Source organism: Amblyomma americanum, chromosome 11 (genome assembly GCF_052857255.1).
Source record: "Amblyomma americanum isolate KBUSLIRL-KWMA chromosome 11, ASM5285725v1, whole genome shotgun sequence".
Classification (NCBI taxonomy): Eukaryota; Metazoa; Arthropoda; class Arachnida; order Ixodida; family Ixodidae; genus Amblyomma; species Amblyomma americanum.
Window position 1 is genome coordinate 200,638 of NC_135507.1, and position 13,298 is coordinate 213,935.

Consider the following 13,298-nt stretch of genomic DNA (forward strand, 5'->3'; position numbering starts at 1 on the left):
TGTTTGTCGAACTTTAGAAGTGGTCGCAAAGCAGTCACGAAAAGAGTCGAGGATCATGTGGAGGCGGTGTTTCTGATCGGCGGTTAGGTCGGGGTTCACGTCAGTCATAACGGGGGCGTCAGACGTCGATGCATGGGTATCGTTGAGGGAGCAGGCGCAGTGGGAGACTGAGTCACTAATTTCATCGAAATAGGCTATGGCGGTTGCTCGCGGCAAGTGGCGGTATTCGGCGCTAAAGTTCGTAACAAAAAGCTGCGTTCGCAGTCCGCGGAGGGAAGTAACACCCCGCGCAACGCAGACTTGTTGACTCAGCAGTAACGACAGGTTACCTTCCGCAACCCCGTGAGGAGTGCGTGGGTTGGAGCATTCCACCGTAATAAACAAACTGGAGCGTGGTGGTAGCGTGACATTGTCATCAAACACGCGAAAAACAGGCCTGTCGGGCTCGCTGCTGTCGGCTATGGCACAATGAGGTGAGAACGTCACGACAAGTTCGCGGAGGTTGATTATCGCACCGTGTTCCCGAAGAAAATCTAACCCGAGGATGAGGTCCTTCGAGCAATGAGCCAACACAGCGAAGCAGGCAGTGAAGGTGACACCACGAATCTCCATTCTAGCGGTGCAGACGCCAAGCGGTGTCACGAGATGGCCTCCAGCTGTCCGGATGTGTGTTCCAGGCTAAGGTGTCAGTACTTTCCTCAGGACAAGCGTCAGACCACGACTCATGACGGAGAAATCGGCGCCGGTATCTACGAGAGCAGTCACGCGGCGGCCATCAACGATGACCGAGATTTCAGCCGAAGCTTGGTCACCGTCAGAAAAACGCTGTGTGAGGGAGGTCGGACTAGGGGATCGTTCTCGCGGTCGGGTTGGGGCGTCAAGCGGAGGCATCTCCGTTCGTCGAAAAGTCGTCGGACTTAAGGGTCGTTCAGATTGTCCAATTGAGGCGTCAAGCGAAGAAGGCGTCTCTGGGCGTCGAAAGGTCGTCGCGGCGTGGGGTCGGAGGTCGGGTCGCATGCTAACGTCGGTGAGCGGAGGATGTTCGTCATTATGTCCGGTGACGGCGGCCCTACCTCCGGGGGTCGCCGTCCTCAGTTTTCCCGGCGCGGGCTGGAGGACTGCCGGACGTAGGACTGGCGAACTGGTGAAGAAAACCGTCGAGGCGACGGTGACCTGGACTGGCGTTGGGCAGTGGGTACAGGTGGGACGTTGGCCGCTAGGTACTGATCGATCTCGCGGGGTCGTTCACCATAGCGCGGCAGGAGTGCGTCGGGCGAAAAACCGCGCAGGCCAATCCGGCGGTACGGGCAGTGACGACGGATGTGGCCTGCTTCGCCGCAATGGAAGCACAGGGGCCTGTTGTTCGGCGTTCGCCACATGTTTGCCTTCGTGACGGGTGGGCGGTCGTCTGGCAGCGCTGTCGTATGCGGGAATCGGTGGGACGGCGCGGTAGGGGCAGGAGAGTAGAACGCCGGCGGTGGTGGCGCAGGACTTCGCAATGTCTCGCTGTATGTCATCACATAGGGCGCTGGCGGTGGCGGCGGTGGAGTGGGCTGCACCGTGCGGCGTATCTCGTCACGGACAGCCTCCGAGATGGCGGTGACACTAGGAGGCTGCTCCACAGAGCGAAGCTTCTGCAGCTCTTCGCGAACGATGCTCCTGATGAGCTCTCGGAGGGAGGTGTTCTCATCCCCGGGCCTCGGCATGTGGCACTCCACAGCAGTGATGTTTGAGGAACGGCCGTAGTGCGCAAACCGCTGCTGCAGGGCGCGCTCCATGCCTGCCGCCTCCTTTGCAAAATCGGCGACTGTAGCCGGAGGATCGCGCACGAGCCCAGCGAACAATTGCTCCTTGACGCCCCGCATCAGATGGCGCACCTTCTTGGCTTCCGACATCGAAGGATCAGCGCGGTTGAAAAGCCGGGTCATGTCCTCCACGAACATCGCCACGCTCTCGTTTGGCTGCTGCGCTCTCGATTGCAGGGCCAATTCAGCACGCTCCCTCCGCTCGTTGCTGCTGAACGTATTCAGCAACTGGCGCCGGAAGTCTTGCCAGGTGTGGATGGCGGACTCGTGGTTTTCGAACCACGTCTTGGCGGCGTCCTGGAGGGCAAAGTAGACGTTCCGAAGCTTGCGGTCCTCGTCCCACAGATTAAATTCAGAGACCCTGTCATACCCGTTCAACCAGTCCTCCACATCTTCAAACTTGTCACCATGAAACGGCGCGGGCGTACGAGGCGAATGGAGAAGCAGCGGTGGCGAACTCACAGTTTGCTGGAAGGTCTGGCTGGCCACTGTAGAGGTCATCTTGCGGGACGGCGCGGCGAGGGGATTGTACTCGGGAGCTAAGCCTTTCAAGCGGCGGCTTGACTTGTGGACAGGTGTCGTGTCCAGAGGGTGTGGCTGAGCGCTGGAGGTTCCTGGGACCTCTTCGTACATAGATCTTACCCAGCAGCTGCACCAAAAATGTCACGGACGCCGGTAGGACGTTCAATCCCTGGCAGAACAGTACCTGGCGAGCACACTGCGCAGAGCGTAGCCGGCAGGGCCTAGCACCGAGCAGAAGAGGACGAAGTCCGGCGCGCGACAAAGGTCGAAGACAGACCGCACGGGGGAGCCGGTAGCGTGATGGCTAAACTAAGTGCGGCAATATATCGATGTACTTCGACAGGTCGGGTTTTCTCGATATCCAAAGCAAGCCAAAAACAGCAGCCCTAGCCAAGATTGTACTAGGTTTTCCTGACGTTGATGTTGATTTCACGAGCCACCGTACCTATGTACGTACATCTACATTTTCTACATCTACAAAGGCGATGCTAAAGCCGAATTAGCACCGCTGGCGGAAAAAGTCGACGATGAACTCTGCGTGCTTGCCTCGCTGGGGCCAGCCATCTTGCTCCGCTGCCGGGGAACGTCTCGCTAGGCTCGCTCCGCTAGGGTCGTCAGCGAGCGGAACGGGAGGTGCGCTCCGGTATCCCGCTCAGGGCCAAGCGGGCTGCGCATGCGCAGTTGTGTTCCCGCTGGGCTGCCTGAGCGGAGCGGGACGCCGCTCTGGTCAACTGTCTATTGATGCTAGCTCAAAAATTCTTGCTTTGGGGTGACGAGTGCCAATCACTCGTCTGCTTTATGTAACCTCAATTAATTTATTGCATAGTCAGTGAAGTTTTCTGACTCGACGTGCGCACACACGCTCTCGCCGTGCCGTCAGACCGCAAGGGCCAGTGTCTGGCTTCGGCGTCCGAGGCTTATTGTCCGCTCCGGGCAGAAAGATAATGTTTTGCCACAGCTCCCTTTCTGCCTTTTAGTCAAACAAGAACAAGAATCATTGGGCTCAGATTGAATAGATGGAAGAGAATCGCCGCGATTTACTGAGATTTCGGTGCTCGTTACAAACAGTTGTTTTGGAAGAAACGCAATTCAAGCCACCCTCTGCTGTGCATCAGAGGGCCAACCTCTAGGTTCTTCGCATCAATATGCACGAAAATTTCATTATTTACCTGAAAATAATCGATGAGCATGATGACCTCGCTGAACGGAAAAAAATACACGAATGATCGTCAGTGGCTCGAAAAAATAAAAAAAAAGGATGTGTTATGTGGATTTAACGTCCCAAAGCGACTCAGGCTGTGAGGGATGCCGCAGTGGAGGACTCCGAATAGTTTCGACCGCCCGAGGTTACCGACAACACAGTACACGGGCCTCTACCATTTGACCGCCAACGAAATGCGACCGCCGCGGCCGGGATCGAAACCGCATCTTTCTTAGTGTATAAATTATTAAAGAGCTGGAAGATTTCCCCAAAACCATCACCCCTCCTGAATGTACGGATAATCTCATTGCCTCATCAGTCAATGTTCATCGATATTTTTTTCGGTAGCTATCCAGGTGCACCGCTGCCACACTTGAGACGTGAGGCCACCGCGGTGGCTGAGTGGTTATGGCGCTCGGCTGCAGGCCCGAAAGACGCGGGCTCGATCCCGACCGCGGCGGTCGAATTTCGATGGAGGCGAAATTCTAGAGGCCCGTGTACTGTGCGATGTCAGTGCACGTTAAAGAACCCCAGGTGGTCGAAATCTCCGGAGCCCTTCACTACGGCGTCTCTCATAGCCCGGGTCGCTTTGGGACGTTAAACCCTCATAAACTAAACACTTGAGAAGTGATCATGCGATCCGATAGATGGCGTTAGGGGTAACACTGAATAAAAACACGAAGTGGACCAGTAATAAAGCATGGCTAATATTCAGCTAGCTGATACTTATGTTGAAAGTTTGCTCTAAAAATCGATTCAAATACTTCACAGTTCTGCACAACCCACAGGCAGCGAATGAGGGGCCTTAATTGGAAACGATGCGCACTTCGTTTCAGAAGCACTTACTTTCGCAGCGAAGCTGTTAAAGATCGCTGATCGTATTTGTCATGTACGTATATCTACTATGGTGGCAGCATTTGTGGGGCACTTTTTGGTATCGGTTGTCGCAAAGTGTTCGAAGAGGCGAGAACGGGCAAAAATTGCGTCGGTTCGTTTACTTATCTAAAGCAACCACACTACACATCGCAGAGAAAAGACAACACTAAAATATTAAGGGTGATCTATTTCGCATAATGTATTTGAGTATTCATCTTTCCCTTACACAATCCTTGAGAAGAATAATATTTCTAATTATGTGATTCAGTTTAAATGGTGACGGAAGTTTTGCTGATGAAAGTTTTCCGAAAAGAATGCAGGAGACGAAAGTGACTCCAATACACAAAAGTGTTGATAAAAATATGTTTTCCAAATATCGACCAATATCCATATTACCAGTATTTTCAAAAGGTTTAGGAAAGCTAATGCATAAATGCATGACTTCTTTTGTCAGTAAACACCAAATAGTCACAAACGAGCAGTTTGGATACATGAAACGGCTGTCAACAGAACACGCACTTTTTTTTTACAGAAAGAAGAAATATTGGAACCGTTTGAGCGTGAGCACTGTACTCTATAGGTGTGCTTGTCGACTATTTAAAAGCATTCGACTGAGTTAATCACGTTACCTTGCCCCCAAAACTGGACCATTATGGTTTTCGGGGGATATTCCTTAAATTATTACAATCGTATCTTCTACACCGCAAACAGCAAGTACTTATTAACAATAACGTATCATTTCAGCAACATAGCAGCAGGAGTGCGACAAGGAAGCGTACTGGGGCCCCTACTCTCCTCTCTTTATATGAACGATTTAGTTAACATAGACAATGCCACCAAATTCATCATTTACGCGGGTGGCAACACGTACACTGCAACACAATGTCACCATCGTTAACCGCGTTAGCAGGATCTCTCCCTATAAAAAGCAGACTCTCCTTACGGAGCACTGCTAACTCTCTTGCCATTAATACAACAAAAACAAAAGCCGTGCTGTTCCGACCGAAAAACCGCAGAATAAGCACTAATTTAGAATTTAAAAACGGAACATGACAAATTGAACTTGTCCCTCAAATTAAATGTCTTGGCGTTTTCTTTGAAGAACATATGACCTGGAACTAGCACATATATTTGGTCACAACCAGCATTTCACGAGTTTGCGGCGTACTCAACAAATTACAGTATTATTTACCGAGAAGCATCAAACTCATAATTTATAACAGTTTGTTCCTGTCTGACATTAACTATTGCCATTTCGTGAGTCGGCAACCATAACTTTAATGAAGATAACAAACTTCACAGAATTGAAAAGCAAGCAATCCGAGCTGTAGCAAATTCCCCACAGAGTTGCCATACCGGACCACTCTTTAAAGGCCTCAGTTTAACCCCATTACCCGAGCTTCATAAAACCTTACTTCTTAAGAGCTTTAAAATGGGCGTTAAGAATATCTTCTTTACTAGAGCTTCACATCTCTCAAAAAGAAGAAAAGCGCGTAGCACTGGAATGCTACAAGAGTGGCAAGTTCTACGCACTCGAACCAACTACACAAAGCAAATGCTAATTTTCCTTCTTCCCTGCTATTTAAATAATGTTGTATAAGCTGATTTTTCCGTGCACTTTTTCTTTTCACTTATTTTTCAGTTTTCTCATTTTTTCCCCGCTCGCATGTGCGAAACGTGCACAAGTTCATGCACTGTATACGACTCTTGCTGTGTCAGTCTATGCCTAGTGTATGGGGCCATGGACCTCGTCAAGCCGTTTGTGTGGCTTTTAGTCTACGGCTCTCAGTATCGATGTATCTGGTGCTGGAATAACGATGAATTTAAAGAGAACTTGGACTCCTATTTACATGTTCCATTTCGGATATCTCCCAGTGATGGGTCGAGTATGTTATCATTGATACTAACTTGTAATTTTTTTTATTTTTGTAGCGAGAGCTACACTGGGCTACCAGTCGAGCTTTTCGCGGTACATGAGAGAGGCAAGTTGTGCGCATGCGCCGTTACCATGGCAACCGAAGAGGAGCAAAGTGCGGCGCGCGCTTCGCCGTCGCCGCGGCCGCGCGCCCGCTCCACCGTCAAAGCCGAGCGTGATGTCGCGCGGATGAGCAGTTGTGCGCATGCGCCGATACCATGGTAACCAGAGAGACCCTACAGCAGCGCCGTGTTCTTCGTCGCCACCTCGCCGCACGCCGCTCTATCATCCGAACCCCTCGTCGCATGCACAGCATCGCGTATAAAAGGCGGAGATATAATGGACGGCTGTATCGGAACGTTTTATATGGATGCAGAGAAGGAGAGTCCAGCCGCTGCTAAACGGCGGTATAGACAACAGAAGATTAACTCTTCCGATCCCGAGGTTGTCGCCTGGCAGTTGGCTTGAACCAAATAAGAACGCTGGAGTCTGTGTGTACGTGAAACAAGGCATCACCGCTGTCAGACATCTCCCTTCGATCGCGGTGAATAATGGTGAAGCCTGCTGTGTTCGGCTTCTGGAAAGCGCCATTATCATCCAAAGAGTCTACGTGGCACCGGGAACAATCGTCTGTCAAGCAGACGATTGATGTGGTTGCCACGTGTATACCAGCATACGGCACGGTTCCACAGTTGTGTGTGGCTTTGGGTGATTTCAACAGGAAACAGGACTCTCTTAGTCAGTGTATGAAAGACAAGTTTGACTTTAGCTTCGGACCCTCACGTCCAGACTACACAATGGGGAACTACTATAGAGCTTGTATACTAAAGAGGCTCTACCAAATCGAAATACTGTATCCACAAAATTGAGACCACTGCATGCTACTGCACAGATCATCGGGTTTTCGTCTCTGTCGAGCAAAATTAATAAAAGATGTGTATACCCAATGTCTCTCATTGCTAAACATAAAGTGACCACAACAAGCTCAGCCAGGGAAACGTACCTCTCGCTACGTATATCCTGGCATAGCCGAGCTAAGCCACTGCCAATATCTTTTCATCCCTCCCGCATGCCGCATTTCCCATAAAAAAAAAGGTAGACAAATATACACTTATGTACAACGCTGCCGGTTCGGGCGCCGCATAGTTTACCTCCGGACTGTCCAATTTCCGGCGAACGCCAATTTGGGCAACAGAATTCGAAACGGAGGCTCTGACCCAGACCACGATGCAAGGTCACGCATCCGCCCAATCACTTCAGAGGCACGACTGTGTGTGCGTGCGTGTGTGCGCGCGCGCGCGCGCGTGTGTGTGTGTGTGTGTGTGTGTGTGTGTGTGTGTGTGTGTGTGTGTGTGTGTGTGTGTGTGTGTGTGTGTGTGTGTGTGTGTGTGTGTGTGTGTGTGTGTGTGTGTGTGTGTGTGTGTGTGTGTGTGTGTCTGTGTGTGTGTGTGTGTTAGTTTTGGCGCCTTAAAAGTAAAATAATCTTTTTCAACCTGTTCGCCAGACGGAATTGGTAGCGCTGCATCGGGTGCTTCTCCGCTCCTAGTTGGCGGCGAGTAACAGCGCGGCTATGGAGGGCAGAAGCGCGAGCTATACATGGGGAGAATCGCTTTAACTTGTAAGCTGGTAAACTAAATTCAAATAATTTACTTTTTAACTACTAGATTTGGCCGCCTGGTTATAATTAGCTTTGTAGCTGGCTGTTAGTAATACCCATACCAGTTTTTAAATTTTCAAGAACGCGATTTCCGACGATGGTCCGGTTCACCAAACTTTGGCCATTTCTCGTGCACTTCGGACATCCAGCTCACGCAGCAAGCACTCAGCGACGTCCACCAAATCCCTTCGCTTATACCCCTGTCACACGGCCAGTTTCAATCACCCTCGAGTCGAGGGTCTTCGAGATTCTCAATCGCCATCGAACTCGCCGCTGCTACACGGCAAATCTCAATGGCCATTGAAATGGTTCTCGTGTCTTACGCCACGGATGTGTGGCGCCACAATCGCTACTTTGGATTTTAGAAAAATAACAAAAATATTTAATAAATGTATACTAAATGCTGAAATACAGGCATACACGAAAGTCGTTCAAAACCCTTTTAATTACACGTACGCGACGGACATATGCATACACTGCTATAGCCACACTAATACAAGACGAGCCAAAACCAAGCCAGTCCAACTGCGTCGGAGCGCTGCTTCGTCAGGCTTAAGACCTGGGAAATCGCCATGATATCTGAAAAATAAGAGCTATTTGCCTCTTTAAACTGTATGCGAGGGTAAGAATGGGCAAATTGAAGGCGAGTACAACAGCTTGGAACACGATATTGCTTTGAGGGATTAGCGACGAAGCTGTTATCGCTGTGAAGCGGGCGGGCAGGGTGCCGCCATGCTGTCAACGTTAAGTACGCAAGCAACGCAAAATTAATGCGCTTAATGCACTTAAAACCAGTCTAATATAATTTTAAAATAATTTTGCAGGCTGCTTGCATTAAATTTTATGCGAATAATGTTTGTTCATGTTTTTTCACCGTGAATGTGTCGTGTACGAAAGTGCGCTTGGCGCCGCTCGAAGCAACGCTAGCAACCTTGGGCAGCGCTCGAAGGCCCTCGAAATCTCGATGGAGTTCTGCGCTGCTCCGTTGACTCGATAGGCTATTGACTCGATCGCCATTGAAACTGCCCGTGTGGCAGCGCTCGATCGCCTTTGAGTCGATAGACTATCGGTTCGAGGGCCCTCGAAATGCCCGTGTGACAGGGGTATTAGTCATGGCGCAGGTGCCAAGTGACCTTCTCTGCCACGCCTCATCCGAGCGCCGCAGCTCGGGCATGGCAGAGAAGGTCATTAGGCACCTGCGCCACAAAGTGACGCGGTTTGATGGACGTCGCTGAGTGCCTGCTGCGTGAGCTGGATGTCCGAAGTGCACGAGAAATGGCCAAAGTTTGGTGAACCGCACCAACGTCGGAAATCGCGTTTTTGAAATAAAAAACTAATATGGCTCTCGCAGCCAGCCTCAACGCTTTAATATTAGACAACCAGGCGCCCAAATCTAATCTACATCTAAAATTTAACTATTATAAGTTAGTTAACCGGCTTACTATAGTTAAAGAGATTGGTGTCCGCAAACACTCGTATTGCTATGCAGCAGATGTATACTCTCAATAAAAAGGCATATTTTTTAAATTTAGCAGCAGGCCTCTCTGAAACACCTAGTATATGACTGTTCAGTTCTGTCGGCAAACAAGCATGTATTTCAATCGGCAGTAGAAGTGATTTTTTTCTTTCGCTACTTCGAACTCAACCGTTGACATTTCAAGCCGCCTTAACGTTCAAATGCAAAACAGTTCTTCAGAAAACCCACTGCGGCTGTGCTGAACTCTTCTCGTTTTTCTTTTACAGCAAGGCGAGACCGCCATGATGAAGAGGCTGCCGACAAGGCAGGTCTTTTCCTCGGAAGGCGCCGAAGCATGATACCGCCGCCCGCGTCCCCGGCGCACTCGGACACTGCCATGGCCTCCTCCGAAGAAGATGGCGGCCCGCTCTTCGACGACCCCCTGTCGGAGCTCAATCGATCTGCGGCCGAAATGATCCTGCTGGCGCTGGGGCCCAAGAGAGACCCCTTGACCACGGTCATCCCCATGACGCTCATCTACTCCGTCCTACTAGTCTCCGGGGTGGTCGGCAACGTCTGCACGTGCATCGTCATCGCGCGCAACCGCTACATGCACACAGCGACCAACTACTACCTCTTCAGCTTGGCTGTCTCGGACCTGCTCCTCCTGGTGCTGGGCCTGCCGCAGGAACTGTACCAACTGTGGCAGCGACACCCGTACGTCTTCGGAGAGGCCTTCTGCGTGCTCCGAGGGCTCACCTCGGAGACGTCCACAAACGCCTCCATTCTGACCATCACAGCGTTCACCATCGAACGCTACGTGGCCATCTGCCATCCACTCAGGGCCCACACCATGTCCAAACTATCTCGGGCCGTCAAGTTTGTCGTGGCCATCTGGGTCCTCAGCGCCGTGTGCGCAGTTCCCCTGGCCATCCAGTTCGGAATCGTCCACCAGACGCTGGAAGACAGGACGGTGCTGCCCGAGACCGCCGCATGCACAGTCAAGGACCCTCTGGAGCACGCCTTCGAACTGTCCACATTCGTGTTCTTCCTGCTGCCGATGAGCGTGATCCTGGTGCTCTACGTGTGCATAGCGCTGCAGCTGAAGCGCTCCGACGCCTTGTCGCGCCAGGACGTGCAGCACAAGTGCCCGGCCAACCACGTCAACGGGAACAGCGCCGAGGCCCAGCAGCAGTCCGCCTCCAGCAAGATCCAAAGGGGCTGCCAACTGAGGAAGTCGGTGCGCGGCGGAGCAGCCGCGTCCTCCTCGCGCAAGGCAGTCATCAACATGCTGAGTGAGTGAAAGCTCAGGTTTGCATGCTTCCGCGTATTGGGGTGTGCGCTACCCTTTTAGCAGCGTCTTCCTGCTTACCGGGCCGTTTCCTTGGGACTTCTTGCACAAACTCCGAACGTGGATATCGTTCTCCCCTGACATGCTTCCCCCGCTTTTACATGGACTAAAATAATAGCATCGGTCTCAGCTCGAGTTCCCAAGACCGCACGGCAACAAATAAGTAAGTAAGGGTAAGACTTTCACTGGTTGCATGCCACGGCGAAAACCAATATTACGCTTTACACTTGTAAAATAAGCGGGAAACAAATGTTCTCGAACGTTTTACGACTTAGTCATTCTTAATTGCAATGTGCGAGAAAAAATTACTGGACGCGCTTAAGGAACTTACGAGCGAGTAATTCGAAATAACTGCAATTATATACGAATTGTAATCGAACTTCATTGTAATCCTTCTCAACTGTATTAAAATTCTATTCTAATTAGATTCCAATTTTATTCTGGTGCTGTTATATTCTTTGTAGTTGGCGCAATTGTAAGTACTCGTGCTGACCATTGCTGATTAATATTTCGTACTTTCCCGCCTTTGATGACGCCACACCATTTCCACCAATCGCGAGATTTGTAACGCCGCCACTTTTCGGACAACGCCCGGTTTTCGTGTCGATGTGCTATGTAATGCTTTCGCATTAATTGCGGCCGCTTTAACAGTCCGACACCTGCCCTGCAGCCAGGACTGTGGATACTATTAGGCGAAAAATGCTTTTAAAAATTCTGTAAGAAATGGCCATTTGATCCAGAGCAATTCCGGACACCATTAAGGGACGGGAACGCACTGGAGGTTGATTTGCGCTCTGTTAAAGAAGGGGAAGGAATCCTATATAGCCCATGATTACTGGTTAGCTTTGCTAACTGCAAATCGTTAATAACTGTTGTTTCTATAGACAGCGCCCGCTAGATAAACACCAGTGCAAATAACGCGCGAGTGAGCAAAGTCGTGGAGAAGGCATAACGTCTGCCAGAAGGATGGACGATATAGCCGGGATGACGTGAAAATATAAGAAATCCCAGAGCAGCCAAAAATGAACATTCAGCCACAGCGACACAGTCAATTCTATTTATGAAATAAGGAATCTGATAATACCGGATCTAAAATTCTGGCTTGTTTTGAAAGCAAAACAACAATCAACACTAGTAAGCAAAAATATTGAGAAAACTAGACCTAGTTGTGTACGTAAGGAATTTTCTTTTTGGTTTCCGCAATTAACCGTGCTTACCATTGCTCAATTTCAGGCTAATGTTGCATTTCGTAAAGTTGAATAACTCATTTTCTGCCTAACTGCTTTTTAATGTGTACCACTATTCATTTTACAACTTGTTTGCTCTACTCTGTACTCGTATAGTAAGTAGCCTTCCTTATGCCGTGGGGTCATGAGGATGATTGAAAAAACAAATAGACGATTGTTTTACGAAAGGCACATACAAGTTAGAATGACTCATGAGTTTCAAGTAGAATTGAATGATATGCTCCACTTCACCGCGTTACTCCTGGAGAAAAGAACCGAATAATCCGCATGATTGAATCTCAGGCTTTCTTATTTTTCGTTAATTTTTCTTCTTGTTTAACCGAAAAACAAAGGGCTACGCCGATGACCGCGTGTAATGCGTTTATGACGAGTAATGAGAGAGATCTGGATGTCAGTTATCAAATTGGGGGGGGTGGGGGGGGGTTCATGTGAAAGTAATGATAGCGAACAAAACTACACAAGCCTACTCGCTTTGGGATGTTAAAGCTCATAACATAAAGTAAAGAAAAACAACAAATAACGAATTCTTTTTCACGGGATGGGATTCAACATGGTGTTCCTAACGACAACAACAAAGAAGGAAATTAGTGGAAGCAACGGGAAATGTAAATTCTGATGCATATTTTCAATGTGTGGTCGCTAAAAATAAAAACAGAGACGTGGGGACGGGGAGGGACTAAAAAGCAGGAGTTCGGCAACGATTAAAATACGTGCACTTGTCTTATAGAACCAAGTACAGGGTATTAATAAATCTCCATTACCTTAAACTTCGTTTGGTCCTAATGACTTTTAGCTCCGTTTCCTAATTGCCCTAACGATCGATCGGCTCTTTACCTCCACCTCCTGTCTCTTAATCGTCAGGCGGTACCCAAAGCTATAGCTTTGGGTCTCCAGACCCTTTGCCCTGGAACCTGCTTGCGAATAGTTGCGACGAAGACGTCGTTCTTGCCTTTGAGGAGGAGGTCGCGAGTTCGGTGCCCGTCCGCTTGCGGCAGCCGCATCTGGACGGACGCGAATCCCCCCCCCCCCCTTCTAGAAAAAATAAAAACGCTAGCTTGCCGAGCTTTTGGCGCGCGCCAAGCCGATTATTTAATTAGGTCTCAACTTCGTTACCGCTATACGTGTATACTCAGAGAACACAGAAATGGTGGAATCAGCTGAATTTCACAACCACTTCGATGATGTTTGTTGCATTACGAAAATACAGATATCGTGACCATAAAAAGCGCAATTTTACGGAAAATTGCGAAAAATCGTTAAGAAATCTT

General features: G+C 49.6%; 1 protein-coding gene across 1 annotated transcript in view; it reads left to right on the forward strand.

Annotated features, from left to right (window-relative positions):
• The window catches only part of LOC144111092 (pyrokinin-1 receptor-like), a 197,734-nt gene that overhangs the window by 60,023 nt on the left and 124,413 nt on the right, over window positions 1–13,298 (forward strand). Inside the window, exon 2 of the mRNA XM_077644231.1 lies at window positions 9,720–10,727. Within this exon, the coding sequence (XP_077500357.1) occupies window positions 9,788–10,727 (940 nt within the window). The 5' untranslated portion in view covers window positions 9,720–9,787. The remainder of the gene's footprint in view (window positions 1–9,719; window positions 10,728–13,298) is intronic.